The 20,541-nt window shown below is 41.8% G+C and overlaps 1 protein-coding gene across 1 annotated transcript in view; it reads left to right on the top strand.

The window, feature by feature from the left end:
• LOC127444633 (uncharacterized) overlaps positions 1-17,844 on the top strand; it is a 67,520-nt gene extending 49,676 nt beyond the window's left edge. The window contains exons 24-31 of the mRNA XM_051704118.1: positions 5,206-5,297; positions 7,664-7,749; positions 7,929-8,080; positions 8,900-8,992; positions 9,079-9,183; positions 13,917-14,105; positions 14,206-14,436; positions 16,049-17,844. Coding sequence (XP_051560078.1) covers positions 5,206-5,297; positions 7,664-7,749; positions 7,929-8,080; positions 8,900-8,992; positions 9,079-9,183; positions 13,917-14,105; positions 14,206-14,436; positions 16,049-16,315 — 1,215 coding nt within the window. The 3' untranslated portion in view covers positions 16,316-17,844. The remainder of the gene's footprint in view (positions 1-5,205; positions 5,298-7,663; positions 7,750-7,928; positions 8,081-8,899; positions 8,993-9,078; positions 9,184-13,916; positions 14,106-14,205; positions 14,437-16,048) is intronic.
• The last annotated feature ends 2,697 nt before the right edge of the window (positions 17,845-20,541 follow it).

Here is a 20,541-nt window from a genome sequence, read left to right as displayed (position 1 = left end):
ACCTTGCAAAGGTGTTGGGTGTTACCCAGCCTGCTGCTCTGCAAATGTCTGTTAGAGAGGCACCTCTGGCCAGGGCCCAAGAAGCTGCTATACCACGGGTAGAATGGGCTCGTAGCCCTACCGGGGGCGGCATGTTTTGGGCGAGATATGCCATAGTTATGGCGTCAATGAGCCAGTGGGCGATCCTCTGCTTGGAGACCCCTCCCCTTCCTTTCCACTGTGCACCAAAGCAGACAAAGAGCTGCTCAGAGACTCTAAAGTTCTGCGTGCGATCCAAATAGATGCGTAAAGCACGCACCGGACACAACAACGACAGGGCTGGGTCTGCCTCCTCCTGGGGCAGCACTTGCAGGTTCACCACCTGGTCCCTAAAAAGAGTGGTGGGAACCTTGGGCACATAGCCCGGTCGGGGTCTCAGGATCACGTGACAATAGCCCGGACCGAACTCCAGGCGTGTTTCGCTGACAGAGAACGCTTGCAGGTCACCTACCCTCTTGATGGAAGTGAGCGCAGTCAGGAGGGCAGTCTTCAAGGAGAGTGCCTTAAGCTCGGCTGACTGCAAAGCTCAAAGGGGGCTCTCTGTAGACCCTGAAAAACTACAGAGGTCCGATGAGGGAACGAGGCGCAGCCTGGAGGGATTCAGCCTCCTGGCGCCTCTTAGGAACCTGATGATCAGATCATGCTTCCCTAAGGACTTACCGTCGACTGCGTCGTGGTGTGCTGCTATGGCAGCAACGTACACCTTCAAGGTGGCAGGGGACAGCCTCCCTTCCAACCTCTCTTGCAGGAAGGAAAGCACTGATCTGACTGTGCATCTCTGGGGGTCTTCCCGACAGGAAGAACACCACTTAGCGAACAGACGCCACTTAAAGGCATACAGGCGCCTCGTAGAGGGAGCCCTAGCCTGAGTGAACATGTCTACCATCGCAGGTGGGAGACAGCTTAGGTCTTCCGTGTCCCGTCCAGGGGCCAGACATGGAGATTCCAGAGGTCTGGGCACGGGTGCCGGATGGTGCCCCTTCCCTTGCACAGGGTCTGTGCAAGCAGGCTCACTGGGGAAAAACGCATATTTGCGAATGCCAGGGGACCTTGGGAGGCTTAACAGGTGCACCTGTGCCTGTCGAATTCGGCGTCCGCTGAAGAGTTGAGGTTGCCCGGGATGTGAGTGGCTTGCAGCGACTTGAGGTGCTGCTGACTCCATTGGAGGAGACGGCGGGCGAGTTGTGACATATAGCGGGAGCGCAGACCGCCTTGTCGGTTGACATATGCTACCGCTGCCGTGCTGTCTGTCCGAACTAGCACGTGCTTGCCCTGGATCAACGGCCAGAACCTCCGCAGGGTGAACAGAATTGCCAGTAACTTGAGGCAGTTGATGTGCCAACGCAGCCGTGGACCCGTCCAGAGGCCGGCGGCTGCGTGCCCATTGCCAACAGCGCCCCAGCCCATTTTGGAGGTGTCTGTCGTGACCACGACGCGCCTAGAGACCAGTCCTAGGGGAACACCTGCTCGTAGAACCAAGAGGTCGGTCCAAGGGCTGAAAAGACGGTGACAGACCGACGTAATGGCCACGCAGTGTGTCCCGTGGCCACCGCCGAGGATGCCATATGCCCCAGGAGCCTCTGAAAAAGTTTCAGAGGAACTGCTGTTTTCTGTTTGAACGCCTTCAAACAGGCCAGCACCGACTGGGCGCGCTCGTTCGTAAGGCGCACCGTCAAGGAGACCGAGTCCAACTCCAAACCGAGAAAAGAGATGCTCTGAACCGGGAGGAGCTTGCTCTTTTCCCAGTTGACCCGAAGCCCTAGTCGGCTGAGGTGTGAGAGCACCAGGTCCCTGTGTGCGCATAACACGTTTCGAGAGTGAGCTAAGATTACCCAGTCGTCGAGATGGTTGAGAATGCGAATGCCCACCTCCCTTAACGGGGCAAGGGCAGCCTCTGCGATCTTCGTAAAGACGCGAGGAGACAGGGACAGGCCGAAAGGGAGGACTTGTACTGATACGCCTGACCCTCGAACGTGAACCACAGGAAGGGTCTGTGTTGAGGAAGAAACGAGACGTGAAAGTACGCATCCTTCGGGTCTACCGCCGCGAACCAATCTTGATGCCGGACGCTCGCTAGAATGCGTCTTTGCGTCAGCATCTTGAACGGGAGTCTGTGTAAAGCTCGGTTCAGTACTCGCAGGTCCAAGATTGGCCGCAACCCACCGCCTTTTTTGGGTACAATGAAGTAGGGGCTGTAAAACCCTTTCTTCATCTCGGCTGGAGGGACAGGTTCTATCGCGTCCTTCCGTAGGAGGGTAGCGATCTCCGCGCAAGGTAGCAGCATTTTCGTCTTTCACCAAGGTGAAGTGGACACCGCTGAACCTGGGCAGATGCCCGGCGAAGTGAATCGCGCAGCCGAGTCGGACGGTCCGGACCAGCCCTCGTGACGGACTGGAAGGCACAAGCCATGCGTCCAAGTTCCGCGCAAGGGGGACCAAAGGGACAACGTCATCGGATGTACCAGCAGGTGGGGCCTCGCGGCGGGGTGGAGCTCGAGGTGCCACACCACGTCGTGGCCATGCTGAGTCCGAGGACATCGAAGCACTTACCTGGCTCCTTGTGACCACCCCCGGAACAGCCTGGGACGGGGGAGGAAGAGGCCTGTCCTCGTGACCCGTGGAGACTGTCACATCGGGGGTGGATTTGTGCCACAGCTGGGCGCTCAGTGCGGGAGACCGCCGCTGGAGCGCCAACCTGCCAAATGGAGTGGTGGACGGTGGTCGTGATGCCAGCCGTACACACTGGATACGTGACCCAGGGAACAAGGAAACCACTCTTGCTGAGCTCTTGAGTACTGCAGCCACTTGGGCATGCAGCGCAATTAAATGCAAAAGGTAACAAAAAGATGAAGATCTGCTTACCAGCTCCAGAGCAGCGGGTTTCGTTGTCCCTGGGTCGCCCATCTCAAGGGCGCTTTGAAGCCTTTCACGGGTTCTGGGCGGCCGCGAGATGGGTGGCGTCTGCTTCCTGCGGTGGGCTCCACGCCGGGGCCAGGCCGAAGGGGCGGGGTGCGGCGGAGCCGGTGCAGTCACCGCAGGGGGACGCCCTTGGCGATGAGTAGATGGGGTGCGGGATCTTGAGCCACGCCGGGGCAGGATAAGCCGGCTAGCATCCATCTACTGCTCTACCATTGAGAACTGCTGGGCAAAGTCCTCGACGGTGTCGCCGAATAGGCCCGCCTGGCAAATGGGGGCAGCAAGGAATTGTGTCTTGTCGGCCTCACCCATCTCAACCAGGTTGAGCCAAAGGTGGCGCTCCTGGACCACTAGTGTGGCCATCGTCCGCCCGAGAGACTGCACCGTGACCTCCGTCACTCGGATAGCGAGGTCAGTCGCCGAGCGCAGTTCCTGCATCAATCCCGGGGCGGAACTACCCTCGTGCAGTCCCTTTAGTGCCTTGGCAGACTTGCAGGAGAGCCATGGCATGCAGGGCGGAGGCGGCTTGTCCAGCGGCACCGTAGGCTTTTGCCGTCAGAGAAGATGTAAACCTACAGGCCATGGACGGGGGCTTTGGGCACCCACGCCAGGTGGCGGCGCTCTGCAGGCATAGGTGCACCGCGAGCGCCTTTATCCACCGGGGGATTGCCGAATAACCCTTGGCCGCCCCACCATCGAGGGTAGTGAGAGCGTGGAAGCTGAAAAGATCGGGACCAGGCAGTAAAAAGTGCCTCCCGTGACCTTGTCAGCTCATCATGCACTTCCGGGAAGAAAGGAACGGGGCGGGGCGTGGCTTTGAGTGGCGCCGCGAGCCCAGGAACCAATCACCGAGCCGCGAGGGTTCAGGGAAGAGCGGTGAAATCCACTCTAACTGACGCTCGCGGCTGCCCGGGAAAGCATGTCGTCATCTCCGCGTCAGCCTGTGACTGGGCGATCGACCCCGAAGGGAGGAGCCCAGCTGAGGCTTCCGACTGGACGAGCCCGCTCTCCGATGCTGCGCTCGAGAGCTCATCACTTTCGCGGGCTCCGAATAAGAGGTCGAACTCGCCGTGAGACGAGCCGGCGGACTCACCCGGAAGCCCGATCGGGGCAGACGAGCATGCTGGAAAATGGGAGGTCCGCGGGGGGATACCCGGCACAGGCAGTCCCATTGGGGTCCCCAAATCGCCCCCAGTACTAGCCGCGCTGGCCTCAAACCCGTGGGTAAAAGGACCGAGGCGGGAGCCTCTGGGGTGGCTCGCTTTCTTACGAAGGCATGCCGCGACTGCAACGTTGCCATGGACATATTCTCGCAGTGAGAACATGACCATCCACGAACGCTGTCTCCGCGTGAGCAGTGCCCAGACACGAAAGACAGTGATCCTGACCGTTAGAAGGCGAGAGATAACAAGCACAACCAGGAATAACACACAATCGGAAAGGCATCTTTAAAAAGACGTGTCTTTAAAAAGACGTTCCGTGTGTGCGCTCTTTTAGAGAAATATATACTCTTTTAGAGGGGAAAAATGCTCTTTAAGAAAATATACTCTCTAGTTTTTCTGCCGAAGCGCCCAGGGGCGTTCTCTGCAGTGCACCAGTGCAGAGGAGGGAGAAGCCGCTGAAATGCGCCGTCAGATCCAGCAGAGGTGAATGAACAGTAGTATTCATCTCAGTGAGCATGACCGTTCGGCTCCGAAGAGAAAATCTGAATGAGTGGTTGCATACCAGCTCCTTTTATACCCGTATGTTCGGGGGAGTGGCATGCAAATACCACTCGCCAATTTTCATTGGCCTTTTACCAAAGACCAGAGGTGTCTCGGGCTCCCAAGAGTGACCCCTAGTGTCACTACATCGACACCAACGTCGAGTGAGTGACAGATAGGGAATGATAGTTTGAGAATAGAATTCACAAAAAGTGCTCCAATATAAAATGTTTTAGATTGCACTATAATAGTGTGGCACCATGCCCAGGTATTGTCACAAAAGGTCAATATGTGTTCAATAAACTATCTTTTTTTTCCTGGGCAATAACAGTGAACATTTTCAAATGTGGCTATACAGAAATGCTCTTTCAAAAAATAAATATCCCCCAATTTATGATTGAAGATCGTAAGCCTTTATATTTCTGATTGTTACACCTACCCATGATGAATTATTAATTAGAGTGGGTGAGGTTAATAAATATGAAGGGTGATGTAAATAATGATATAAAAAACCCTCCATCAATCTCTCTCTCAAAATTCTCTCACAGGTGGCAGATGATATTTACAACATGTTTCTCACCCGATACACTCTGTATCGCCAGGCCTACAAGCACAGGATCTGCTACATCATTGAAGATAAGTGCGTTCAGTCTGCCAGAGAGCTGATTTATACATGTGCTTTGACTGCAGGGGTGATTTTGTTATTCAATTTTTTTGGGGAGGGGCAGATCTTATTGCAGAAAAAAATAAGGAGTCACATGAAACATAAATGAAATAATTAAAATAAAAAGGTAAACACTACTAGAGCTACTGTTGAAAAGGTGATAATAAAGGATATTTCACTCACCAAGATAACTTGGAATGGAATAGTGATTTGTCTTCTATGACATTGTGTAAAAAAGGGGTATTGCCAAAACTACTGTATTTGTCCGATGTCGGATTACAATAGAATGGCCCCTGAAGGTTTCTGCGTTGTTCTGTCTTCTGAGCGCTGGCAAAAACACTTAATATTAATTTGCACTTTATAAATTGACTCCGTTATTAATTTTATCTGACTCCAATTTAAATTGACCTCTAATATAGATTACAGCTCTAATTAATTTCTGATCATTCTTTTAATTTGATCTTTTTAAGATACTGATTACTCTGAATCATCTTAATTTTCATTTGTCCTTTCAATCAATACTTGAAGGTCGCTTAGAGTCTCACGCCGGCCTTTATTTCAATTACGTGGATCTCATGTCACAAGATAGCCAGCTCAGTTCGTAGTCAGCGGTTGTGGGGTAATCTAAATATCATCTGATTTGGCTTCTTTCCTAATCAGATGATACCATCACTTAGACACATACAAACAACTTGCTATGATGGACAATAAGCAGTGACTGAAGTCTTACATGGATTCTCCTATCATTAAGCTTCAGTAATGATCTTATCCTGGTCTCATACTTGTGGTAACAAACCGTATCTTAACACAATCTACCGGTCACAAATGATTTCGGAAGAATTCAGAATAAATCAAAAAGTAACTATTTATTTGCCAGGTAGGATATCAAACATTGTTACAGGAATTCAAATCAAACCCAATTTCACATATGATCAGAATAAACAAACATTAACATACCTGGCAATAGAAAATAACACACAGCGACAGTGTGGGAGATCTGACTACAGACTCCCCGAGCTCCTCTGCCATCTCTCCTTAAATACCAAACAATTCTACTGTTATTTCAGATGTGTATGTTTGATATTATCCAGGGTTTGGTTTACAATTTAGGGAGTTGTAAGTAGACCTTCAAAACTTGTGATTGAGTAGGTCGTTTGATGTTTACAAAGAATGCACCTAAACTGATGGTTCCCGTGAGGGATCTGGGAAGGGGCATGTCCCTGATAGAATACAGTAATTTACTAAGTTCTTAAATCTTACTTGTGATTTGACTTTGCTGAAAGGGAATGAGACCGTTTTACCAGTTGCACTGAGACCTCTTGAATGATACCAAACATGTATGATCAGAAAACCTTTTACATTACAGAACAGGATAAGTCATAACTTAGTTTGTGGTGTCCTTAAAGTGACCGGAGGTGAGAGAGAGGGCAGATGTGAGATTTGCGTTTTATGGTCCTTAAAAAGTAGGGTGTGTTGTCTCAGGTGGAGATGCTCTTCTGTGTGACAGTTTTATGACGTTGGCTCTCACAGAGCCTTTGGGGTGTAGACATCCCAAAAGCCTTACAATTATAATACAATACTGTGTAAGAGCTTCTGTTACTGTCACTGCCCTTGGGTAATGGGTTAACAATTTTATCTTTTTGATGTCCTCAGCCACAGTGCACAAATGTCCATTTACTGTTGTTACAGTAATCAGATTGTTTATATCCTGTAATGATGCGTTCCTGTCATAAGTACTCCAATTTCATCTTCTATCCTGTCGTAACCTCTGTTACACTCTTCTTTCTTCATTGAAACATTAAAGAAAAAAAAAAGAAAAAAAGAAAAAATATAAAAAAATCAAAAACAAAAATCACTACAACTAATCACACTTCCTTGCAATACTCGCTGGAGGGGACATTTAAGGAGAGCATGCTTAATCCAGCTTGCATCTACTCTATGCACTTGCTCGTACAACAGCAGCTCTACAGAGTTATGCAATGTGTTATGACATATCAAGTGTGGATGCAAACACCAGTACTAGAACAAACAAATCATTATTTTTGCGTGGCTCTTCATTGGTGGAAATTTTCTGAACTCCTGTTAAAGATGCGTAGATGATTTGTGAGGTTGTGAGGTGATTCGCTTTGAGATGTGACTTTACGTAACAGAGTTCAAAATATGACTTTCACATCATTTATCAATAGCAGATCAGATTCTTTTTTTATTTCTAAAATCTTGAGTCATTGTTTGGACAACCCTGTTTAAGCATTTTTACTTAACTGTAAAGCAGAAGTTATTAGGAGAATCAAGCAATGCTTACGATACTTGCATTTTCATTTTTATTTCTCTTTGTACATTAGGATCACAGAATCCCTAGAAGAAGCTGATAAAGAGCTGAAAATCTCTGATGCTGTAAACAAGATGGAAGACTACACCAAACTCACAGGTCAGTTGAAAACATGAGTAGGATTGCTAAGAAATACTGGTTGTTCAAGTACAGTAGTTCAAGTCATCATACTTAAATATGGTGTATTTAATGTCATGATTTTAACTCAATACTTGACCAGAGAAGACTTTTAGGCAAGTTTCATTTAAAGAGACAAATAATAAAATTCATTCCATCAGATCACATCTATGAGAAGATCTTGTACTCAACTGATGAAAACCTGGAAATGGCCCGAACGAAACTTGAGGACATTGTCAAGAGACGCCTGCCAAAGTTTGTGGGAGAAGATAGACTGCAAGAAACTGAAAATCAAGACAAACAGGCATTAAAGGTAACTGAGAAAGATATGGAGTTTACAATTAATTATACAATTAATTAATAGATTCAGACTCGCTCTGGGCCATACAAATAATGAAAAGGCATTTATGAAATTCATACTTTTATTTCGTGCCAAAGCAAATTACAAGGCAATCCATATTGTATATTGTAGAATTTGTGACATTAACCTAAGCCAGTAGTGCACAATTTGATGACAGCGAATTACCAAAAAGCATCTTGTGCTCATTCTCTATATGCCATCATTTTAAAGACACTGAGAGAACACAAGGCTGTCTTATGAAAACCCCACTGCACTGAGATATTAGTTCTCCAGGCCAAAAACTGTATTTTTTTATTTATTTTTTTGCATCACTAGCATCACCAAACATTTTTGCAAAAATAATGTTTTTTTTTTTGTTTGTTTTTTTCAAACACTTCATTCTTCAAACACTCGCTGTCTGCAAGTAATCAAACAAACAAATTGTCCCACCCCAAACTCATGCCATTGGTTAAGTCAGTGTTGTGCCAGGTTGGACAGGCCACTCCAATTGCTCTGTTTGTTTTAGTGCCACAGACAACGTGTTCACAGTTTTCAAGAAAATTACCTTATAAAACGGTTTACTTATATTTCTCTCTGCAAATGAAGCTGGGACAGGAGAAAGTATTTTAACTTCCAAAAAAAAGTTACACACTTCAGCTCTAAGCAGCCTTAATATAGATCACCTCTGAATGTTAAATACATTTAAAGCATAAATGAGAAATGTCATCCCTGTTTTGTTGGACTTTATTTGTTGCTGAATTCATAACACCCTAACTTTCTCAAATCCTCCAGAAAACACTTCAGGATAACTGGATGACAGCAATAGACAACTGGAAAGAAATGAACTCAAACTCATCTCTGAATGCCGGGGATTTTGTGGATCATGTATGTTATGTTCAAAAACTAAAGTTATTTATCTTTTACCCTCTACAATTAAAGTTAATGTAGTTTTGGTAATTTCCTCTTCCCAGGTGGTTTACCTGGATTATGGCATGAAGGGTAAAAACCTCAATGACAATGTCTATGTTTACACCAAGAGGAACCCCATGAGAGCCAACAAGATTAACCGGTATCAGGTACTCTCCTACCTCATGTCATTCATCACTTCAGAATTTTACAAATATTTTAGAATTACAAATAATACAGGCAAAGAAACTGCTTAAAGGGGTCATGTCATGCATATTTTTGGGTTACTATTTTTGAAGTCCACTTATGTTAATCAACTTTTTTCTCTTAGTTGGCTATTTTGCACCCTCTCTTTGATCCTTAGAAGTTAACAGGACATTTTTTTTCTTTTTTTCCCCCTCATTCCTTAAAGAAACGCTCACTTCACATGTGAAATGAGCAACTGTGCTGCTCTCCTGTTCAAACTGTTGGTATTCAACATAGTTTTTAACTGCTTACATTGTGACAGATTCTTAACATAATACATGCATGGTAAAATCCTCAGAAAGCAGGAGTCTTGTTAAAAATGAACTCCAATCGCTTATTTCTAACGTTAAGATCAGCAGAGCAGCAGGTTCTACACACACAGCCAAAAACAGCATAATCTTTGACAAACTTTGTCACATTTTACTCTCATCATTAATTCTTCCATTTAGTAATAAAGCATCGGGTTATTGCAGTTAGTTACGTAAGTTAAGCATGCCTTTAGATGATGCTCATCTGATCATGACATCTACCAGTAAAATTCCTATCAAAGCTGTTCTTTTTAAGTCCTACATTCACTCATTCTCTCAGCTGCCTTTCCATTGCATGGATGTAAGCTGCAATTAAAGGTGCTGTAAGGTGCTGATTTTTAATGGAATGTTATGCAGAAAATGTGAAAGATATCACTGAAATAAGTGTCCTAAGATATCTCACCAGTCTCTGTGACAGCTCTGGACTCTGTAAACAGCAAACAGAATTGTGACCACGGGCCACGGCCTCTGACGCTTTCTGCCTGTCAGTCATTTTTCACGTTCTCCTAGCATTGAAGAGATTTGAAGCATATCGTTGAGGCTTAATGCCATTTTCAGATTCATAACAGTGGTCAGTTGAGGGCACTACTTCACTACTGTTGAGTTGACAACTATGGGAACTATGGAGTACAAGGTTTTGGAAAGAATGTGCGTGGCTAATTCAACTGAATTTGTTTATTGTTTTGATTACCTACTTGTTAAATATTTGAAGTGTCCATTTAATTACAGTGGTGTGAAAAAGTGTTTGCCCCCTTCCTGATTTCTTATTTTTTTGCATGTTTGTCACACTTAAATGTTTCAGATCATCAAACAAGTTTAAATATTAGTCAAAGATAACACAAGTAAACACAAAATACAGTTTTTAAATGAAGGTTGTTATTATTAAGGGAAAACAAAATCCAAACCTACATGGTCCTGTGTGAAAAAGTGATTGCCCCCTAAACCTAATAACTGGTTGGGCCACCCTTAGCAGCAACAACTGCAATCAAGCGTTTGCGATAACTTGCAATGAGTCTTTTACAGCGCTGTAGAGGAATTTTGACCCACTCATCTTTGCAGAATTGTTGTAATTCAGCCACATTGGAGGGTTTGAGCATGAACTGCCTTTTTAAGGTCATGCCACAGCATCTCAATAGGATTCAGGTCAGGACTTTGACTAGGCCACTCCAAAGTCTTCATTTTGTTTTTCTTCAGCCATTCAGAGGTGGACTTGCTGGTGTGTTTTGGATCATTGTCCTGCTGCAGAACCCAAGTTCGCTTCAGCTTGAGGTCACGAACAGATGGCCGGACATTCTCCTTCAGGATTTTTTGGTAGACAGCAGAATTCATGGTTCCATTTATCACAGCAAGTCTTCCAGGTCCTGAAGCAGCAAAACAGCCCCAGACCATCACACTACCACCACCATATTTTACTGTTGGTATGATGTTCTTTTCTGAAATGCGGTGTTACTTTTACGCCAGATGTAATGGGACACACACCTTCCAAAAAGTTCAACTTTTGTCTCGTCAGTCCACAGAGTATTTTCCCAAAAGTCTTGGGGATCATCAAGATGTATTCTGGCAAAAATGAGACGAGCCTTAATGTTCTTTTTGCTCAGCAGTGGTTTTCGTCTTGGAACTCTGCCATGCAGGCCATTTTTGCCCAGTCTCTTTCTTATGGTGGAGTCATGAACACTGACCTTAACTGAGGCAAGTGAGGCCTGCGGTTCTTTGGATATTGTTGTGGGGTCTTTTGTGACCTCTTGGATGTGTCGTCGCTGCGCTCTTGGGGTAATTTTGGTCGGCCGGCCACTCCTGGGAAGGTTCACCACTGTTCCATGTTTTCGCCATTTGTGGATAATGGCTCTCACTGTGGTTCTCTGGAGTCCCAAAGCTTTAGAAATGGCTTTATAATCTTTTCCAGACTGACAGATCTCAATTACTTTCTTTCTCATTTGTTCCTGAATTTCTTTGGATCTTGGCATGATGTCTAGCTTTTGAAGATCTTTTGGTCTACTTCACTTTGTCAGGCAGGTCCTATTTAAGTGATTTCTTGATTGAGAACAGGTGTGGCAGTAATCAGGCCTGGGTGTGGCTAGAGAAATTGAACTCAGGTGTGATAAACCACAGTTATGTTTTAACAGGTGGGGCAAACACTTTTTCACACAGGGCCATGTAGGTTTGGATTTTGTTTTCCCTTAATAATAACAACCTTCATTTAAAAACTGCATTTTGTGTTTACTTGTGTTATCTTTGACTAATATTTAAACTTGTTTGATGATCTGAAACATTTAAGTGTGACAAACATGCAAAAAAATAAGAAATCAGGAACTTTTTCACACCACTGTATATAATGCAAATGAAACAACTTGTTCCATGTTGTAATGTTATTCTGCTGTATATGTTATTTTACCCCTGCCACATGGCACCCCAACTGTCTATTAGAAACATGGAAATGTATGATAAACTTCATTGTCGGGGGTCACTGCATTGGTGTGAGGTGTAATGCCGGTGCCACGTTTGTTGCAATCTTTTCCCCATTCTGTTTCCTGTCTCCATTCTTAATATTACTTCTCATAATGAAGAAAAATGAATATAAAAAGGTAGTTTTACTACAGTAATATTGTACTAACCAAGTTTTTTGGTGGAAACCATAGATTTGATGCAATTAACAATGGTGTTACTCTAATTATATCAGATTGGTATCAGACTATATCGGACAAATTACCATGGTGATACTGTGGTTACTGTAGTAAAACCATATAAGGGAAGGTTAGAATTAGGTTAAGGGGTAGCGGTTGGTGCAGGGTGTCTGTGGGACCCTAGCTAAACGCATGTGATAATAAATGCAGTGATGCCCCTATATCCTTGATATCCCAAAGTACTTCATAAGCAGTAAAACAAATGGACAGAAAAATAAAGTAGATGAATGCCATTGTTTTAAATTGTGCCAGATAATTAAAGTGAGGTCATTAGGTGGTTCAACAAACAACACTTCCATATAAGATGCACCAGTGTTTTCTCAATTATAAAAAGAGCACCAATTAGAGTATTGAGTAGTACGTGTGGCCTTGTGGTCAGCAACTACAAATCAAAGTTAGTTCAGTGTCACTCTCACCACCCATGTGTGCTTTTGGCTTCCATCAATATTTCAACATTGATCCAACATATTTTAAACATTTAAAAAGTTCAATCTCAACCAAAATGGTGATTTAACATTGTATCAATGTCACCTTTCTATCTGGGTATGGACCTCAGAATTGCTGCAGTCCATCTGCATCCATTTTTATTAATACAGACCTATTTCTGGTTCATCTTTTCCAATCTGGCTTTTGTCCCCATCACACTACTGAGACTGTTCTGCTAAGGGTCATCAATAATATAAAAAAAAGTACAGAGAACTTGAGCTGTTGGAAAGGAGTTATATGAATTTAACATATAATCTGCCCACATTTAATAATAAAAATAATGTTATTGCCTGACACCCAATATTGGTATAGTTCACCTTATTGATTAGTTCGCCTTACGAGTCGGCCTTTGGGTACTTTTATTCATTTAACATGTGACAGTTGCATATATTTATTTTTCTTAGTTACACAAAGCAGCTCAGGTCTCAAATTTTATCTTCTTTGTTTCTTGCAGTTTATAACTGTGAATATTTCTCCCATGATGGTTCTTTTCCATAACATTTTATCTGGTAATAATGTGTCAGTTGAAGCTTTAAAAACTTTCTGAATGATGAAAAAAAAAAAAAAAAAAAAAAAATCACATTTATAAAGCAAGATGGCTTAAATTCAAGCCCAGTCCCAAACTTTACAACTTTTATCTTCATAAAATATCATAGACTATAAAAGCTATTAGAAACCCCCATATTATTGACTTGACTACTGAATTGATTTTGAATAAACTGTAATTTTTCCTTCATGATGCATCCTCTTGTTGGATTATTTATGCCCTTCGTCCTTATTGTGAACTGTAGACCCAAATCAAGTATTCCTTAAATTTCCCTTTGAATTTACTGATAGTCATCCAAGACCATTTTACTTTAATTTTACACTTGGCAGAAAATCTCTTGTAAACACTTCCTGCATTAAATACTTGAACAAAATTCATCATGACAATGCTTGTGATTTAAACAATAAAGAATTAAAAAACAAAATAGAGAATAAAGAATAAAATAACAGTAATTGTCACTCGTGAACGAATTGTTTTGTCTCCCATGCGGAGTGTAGTAGCAGTCATGTGATAGATGAACGAAATGATTTGAAAAAAAGATTTGTTCATTTTGATGAACGATATTCAAAGATCCAAGTCAGTAAAATGATCCGATCTTCCCATCACTAATGTGTAATGTTCTGTTGTTCTCGCAGGTATCCAGTATACTTCCAGACAAGTTTTATGAAGTGCGTGTCAGGATTTACTATGAAAAATCTAATAACCAGGGCGAAGTACAGGTGGTGGATGATGCACAGGAAAAGGAGGCACAAGCTAAGATAGTGGAGGAAGCCAAGAAGTGTTTTCATCAGTGGAGCAAAGTCAAATATGGACTCCCTCCCCTGGTGTGTGTAGTGTAATTTTAGATGCAATATCCATGGTTTATGGCTGAATTGTGTGTATGTGTGTGTAAAAGATACAATTTATTCTATTTGTTTTATTCAGATCATGTTCTATGAGGATGAAAACTTTCAGGGCAAGTTTTACAGGTGTGGCAAACACTGTTCAGATTTGCATTCCTGCATGAAATGCTGTAATTCCATTCGTGTGGAGGGTGGTGGGACCTGGGTGCTGTATGAAAAACCAGACTTCTTGGGCTGCGAGTATGTTCTGACTCAAGGAAAGTACCCAGCGTGGAAGGGCCCCAAGGACTTTGGTTCCTGCAAGATCTTCTTTGTAAGTTTCACACTCACATTGTTTAAGTATTTCCCCTCTGTTTATTCCTCAGCCAATCTCCCACACTCATGTAAGCAGCTCATTTACTCACTGAATATGGGAGAAACACCTCAGTATAAGATTCTGAGACTCCTAGTCACAAACTGTAAATAAAATTATACAGACAAATAAATAACATGCAAATATGATGTACATAATTGCCATGTCATAATTACATTTCAGATAAATAATCTCTGATAATAACATGAAGCAAAAGTTAATACAAAGTTTTAACTAGAGAATTTTACTTAAATGTTTTTAACATCAGCATGTTCTAAACACAAAGGAATATTTCTTATATAAATGAGGGAAAGCTGAAATATTTTTTTTTTGTGGTCATCAACATTATGCCACAAATGCTGTTGATAAAGCTCAGCTTGTACTGAACCCAGAATGTTCCTTGAGCAAATGGCTAAGATTAATGCACTGAATTTCACCTGCAAATGTCCCCACATCCCCATATTTATATGTAGATGTACTCATAATAATTAACATTTAATTATTGACTTTATAAAAAACTATTTTGAAGTACTAATTTATTGATTTTTATCCATTACATAAGCACACATAACTTTGTATCAAGAGCATTTACACAATTAACATTTTGTTGCTGATGACTTTAAAGGGATAGTTCACCCAAAGATTCTATCATCATTTACTCACCCTCATGCCATCCCAGATGTATATGACTTAATTTCTTCTGCAGAATACAAACTGATTTTTAGAAGAATATTTCAGCTCTGTAGGTCCATACAATGCAAGTGAATGGTGACCAGAACTACAAAAAGGAGATCAAGACTGCATAAAATTAATCTTCTTGACAATCCTGATTTCAAGCTCGATTACACTTCCTAGTGCTCAACACATGCACAGAACCCTAGATGGTGCTACAGGAAGTGTAATTGAGCTTGTCAAGATGTACAGTGAAATAGGAGTTATATTTAGGTCTGTTCTCACCCAAAACCAACTGGATCACTTCAGAAGTCATTGATTAAACCACTAGAGTCATATGGATTACTATTTTTTACTGACTATGAGCTTTACATTTACATTTATTTATTTAGCAGACACTTTTATCCAAAGCGACTTTCACATTTGCTTTTTGGATCTTCAAAGTTTTGGTCATCATTCACTTGCATTGTATGAACCTACAGAGCTGAGATATTCTTCTAAAAATCTTCATTTGTGTTCTCCAGGAGAAAGAAAGTCATACACATCTAAAATGGCATGAGGGTGAGTAAATGACAGAATTGTCATTTTTGGATGAACTGTGCCTTTTTTTTTCTTTCTTTCTTTTTTAAGCATTTGCTAAACAGACATCTTTGACCATTGGGACACATCTGTTTTTCTGCATCTTGTGCCATGAGCACTGTTTTTAAGATGCCGTGTCAAGTTAAAACAGCTTTGACTTTTAAAAACTCAAAACACCTGCATTCTGTTGCGCTGTATCTAGCTTTTTTTTTTTTAAACACCATAACACATTCAACGTGAACAGCTCCCCCAGTCTGCATATATTCTACATATTTCAAAACAATCTTTCCTTTATCATCCCCTTTCTCTCTCCTTCTCCAAGCATAAGATCGAGCTCTACAAAACAGAGAATTTTGAAGGTGAGCCGGATGTGACCTCAGTGGACTGTCGTTCTTTGCCCGACCAATTCAGTACAAGTGAGGTCCACTCCTGTAAGGTGCTCAGTGGTGTTTGGAAGCTGTATAAGGAAACCGACTACAAGGGTGAACATTACCAACTGGAGGAGGGGGAGTATCCAAACCATCAGGAGTGGGGTGCTGAGTGCCCCACTGTCCAGTCTCTCAAAATAGCACAAAATTCTGACAAATAATAAATCCATCATTTCTCCTAGTTCACTTTTCAGCAAACTCTTATTATTTACCCACACTCTTAGTGCATAGGAGCTTATTTTGTGTTTTTATGTGATAAACCACATTTTGTTTGAAAAAGCTGTTGTAGATCACAATGAAACCCTGAAAGGCAAAACAAGAAATCTTACGATAGAGCTGTTGATGACTAGCAGTAATGAAATAAAAAAATGTGATACTGTTTACAGGAAAAAGAATCAAATCTAAATTAAAGTACAGTAATAAACATCATCCACTTTACTCTGTAAATTTGAGGTTCAACTGCAGTAAATCCAGGATGGACTTCAAAGACATTAGTCATTAATCTTACAGTTCATATGAACACTGACCCTTAACACTTACTTAGTTTAATCATTTTAAACCATGACTTGCACTATACATAAGTAATACTGGCATTATATTCATGTTATTTAGTCCATTTCTCCATTAACTGTGTTCCTTGCCACAGTCGCCTTTGACATGCTCACTGGGTTATAAATACAATTATTATTTAATTACTCATTTTTAAACAGTTCACAATCGAATTTAATCAAACTACACAATGATGACTCTAAGACACTGTAATATCTATAGTTTCATTTTCTGTTAATGCATGATCTTCTGTAAAGTTGCTTTGAAACGAGTTGTGAAAGGCGCTATACAAAAAAAAAAAAAAAGACTTGGCTTAAATGCAGTTTGCCATGGCTTTAGTGCAGTCTGATATTATTCTTTTAGATTTGACTTAATATTGTAGATTTTAATTCAGATTTTTGCTAGTTGGGTAAAACAAGTGATTTACATTATTGTAAGAGGTTTCTTTTGTTGTTTTTCATTATAATTATACAGTATATTTCACAAAAGTTGGTGTTGGATGTTGGAAATAGCTAATTCTCAGTTAAATGTTTCTATAAAGGTTGATTATCTGTACTCGATGATGAAGGGTTATGTTAGGCTATAAAGGGTTTGTTTTTGATTGATAAATAAGAATTATTATACAATGGTTTTCTTTATACATAATATATTCAGCATATATTTGGTGAAAAGTAAATTAGAGATTGGTTTACAGTTACTTGGAGTAATGTTTCTACATTATAATCGTTTAACCTTTCTGGGAATACAGGAATTCAGTTATATATATTGCCTGGGATTTCTGGGGGGAAATAGGAGTGATTTATGAAAAAAATATTTTTTTTTTTTTTTTTTTTGCTTTTCAATGTATCCATAAACAGACGCATTCGTAAAATTGTTGCAGCATGTCTACATTAATACACTTCATCTCTTTTTAAAAATAAAGTGCTTCTTTCACCTGTATCTTTGTTAGTTCTTCACATTTGGCACTTAAATGAACCATAAATTCCACATACAAATCCATTTAATCCAGTTATATTTGTGACTGAATTTTGAAGGGTCTAAAGCATTCTCCATGTCTTTTACACAGAGTTGTCAAGTATAAGTGAAATTAAAAACTATATTGATTTCATGTGAACATAAAACATCACTTTGCCTCTCTGAAAGATGATGTCTGTGTCAAAACACCATTAAGTTAGAAAATAAAACCTGTCATACAACTACAACATTTGGTACATATCATGTTTAAAAAGGCCTATTATTGATTTATTAATTAGATTTTTAACACACACACACACACACACACACACACACACACACACACACACACACACACACAGTCACACACCCTTTCTCTCTCTTTATCACACTCACAAAATTGCAATATTTCCACAGAGGAGGGAAGGGTGTGTCTACGAGAATCTGTGGTATACACCTGTAAAGTGTTTTAAATGGAAAGATGTAGATGCAATCCTCCTTCAAAGCTATATTGGGCTACTGCTCCTTGCTGGAGTATACAGATCAAAAGGTGGGGCTACAAGTAGCCTTTGGAATTCAAAGACTGGTAGAGCTATTTTCCCAGCTACCATGTCTCTTGAAACTTTTCATGTCCTGTCATGAGTCATACACTTTTACAACAGGGAGACAAGAGTTCACAGGAGGGAACATGACAAACTGGCAGCCATAAGGGATGTTTGGGATAGATGGGTTCAGCAACTGCCCCTCTTCTATAATCCACGTCCCTATGTGTCTGTCGATGAATGTCTTGTTCCGTTCAGAGGAAACTGTCCCTTTCGGCAGTACATGCCTGCAAGCCTGCGAGATATGGTATAAAGATATGGGCAGCTTGCGATGCCAATAATAGCTATGCTTGGAAATTACAAGTCTACACAGGAAAACCTCCTGGAGGTGCATCAGAAAAAAACAGGCTATGAGAGTTGTGTTGCATGTCATTGATGGGCTCTCTGGCCATAATGTGAAATGTGACAACTTTTTTACTTCATATGCACTAGGAGAAGATCTGCTGAAAAGAAAGCTTACAATGTTGGGTACAATAACAAAAAACAAGCCAGAGCTTCCATAAGAGCTTGTTCAGACTAAAGGAAGGGAGACAACATTGTCCATCTTTGCATTCACTGACACTATTACACTTGTCTCCTACTGCCCCCTTTAATAAAGGATATTAAAAGATATTCAAAGCCTTGAAAATGCCAGTCAGTACTGTTCAATCACTTATTAAGAAGTGGAAAATTCAGTAATCTCTTGATACCAAGCCAAGGTCAGGTAGACCAAGAAAGATTTCAGCCACAACTGCCAGAAGAATTGTTCCGGATACAAAGAAAAACCCACAGGTAACCTCAGGAGAAATACAGCCTGCTCTGGAAAAAGACGGTGTGGTTGTTTCAAGGAGCACAATATGACGATACTTGAACAAAAATGAGCTGCATGGTCGAGTTGCCAGAAAGAAACCTTTACTGCGCCAATGCCACAAACAAGCCCGGTTACAATATGCCCGACAACACCTTGACACGCCTCACAGCTTCTGGCACACTGTAATTTGGAGTCACGAGACCAAAATAGAGCTTCATGGTCACAACCATAAGCGCTATGTTTGGAGAGGGGTCAACAAGGCCTATAGTGAAAAGAATACCATCCCCACTGTGAAGCATGGTGGTGGCTCACTGATGTTTTTGGGGTGTGTGAGCTCTAAAGGCACAGGGAATCTTGTGAAAATTGATGGCAAGATGAATGCAGCATGTTATCAGAAAATACTGGCAGACAATTTGCATTCTTCTGCACGAAAGCTGCGCATGGGACGCTCTTGGACTTTCCAGCACGACAATGACCCTAAGCACAAGGCCAAGTTGACCCTCCAGTGGTTACAGCAGAAAAAGGTGAAGGTTCTGGAGTGGCCATCACAGTCTCCTGACCTTAATATCATCGAGCCATTCTGGGGAGATCTCAAACGTGCGGTTCATGCAAGATGACTAAAGACTTTGCATGACCTGGAGGCATTTTTCCAAGACGAATGGGCAGCTATGCCACCTGCAAGAATTTGGGGCCTCATAGACAACTATTACAAAAGACTGCACGCTGTCATTGATGCTAAAGGGGACAATACACAGTATTAAGAACTAAAAGTATGCAGACTTTTGAACAGGGGTCATTTCATTTTTTTTCTTTGTTGCCATGTTTTGTTTTATGATTGTGCCATTCTGTTATAACCTACAGCTGAATATGAATCCCATAAGAAATAAAAGAAATGTGTTTTGCCTTCTCACTCATGTTTTCCTTAAAACTCATTCCTACTTCAGTAAATGTAAGAGTTAATGATACACATTTCTATTCTTTTATCAGTTCAATAAGCTCAGGATAAATGGAAAGGAACATTTAAGCAGGAAAAAAAAAGGCTTATTTCATAATTATAATTTTCACTCTTTAATCATTGGGGTAACAGTGACCCCAAACAACGTGGAAGTGAAGCAAATCTCAAAAGAACAGAAGGGTTAAAATGCTAGCTCAATCCTGACGTGCCATCAGTTAGGAGTGGGCATGTCTGATGTGATGGCACAACCTGTAAAAGACACACCCACCCCAGTACACAAACAGTAAAAATGACGACATAACACCTGTCTTTAATTCTGTAGACTAAAAGGATCTTCACCTACAGGTATCTAAATAAAAGTACACTTGCCAAACAATATTTAACCTTTACATTTTCATTTTCATTGTAATATACATATATTTGCTCGCCATGTGCTCACTTCTAATAAAGGCAGTTATGCAAAGCTGCGTATAGTGTTGTTTTGGCAGCATATGCTGCATGTAATAGTTTGTCTTTAGTGCTCCACTCATTTCCACT

Source organism: Myxocyprinus asiaticus, chromosome 8 (assembly GCF_019703515.2).
Source record: "Myxocyprinus asiaticus isolate MX2 ecotype Aquarium Trade chromosome 8, UBuf_Myxa_2, whole genome shotgun sequence".
NCBI lineage: Eukaryota > Metazoa > Chordata > Actinopteri > Cypriniformes > Catostomidae > Myxocyprinus > Myxocyprinus asiaticus.
Note: the sequence above shows the minus strand (reverse complement) of the source record. Positions and strands in the feature narration are given on the sequence as shown.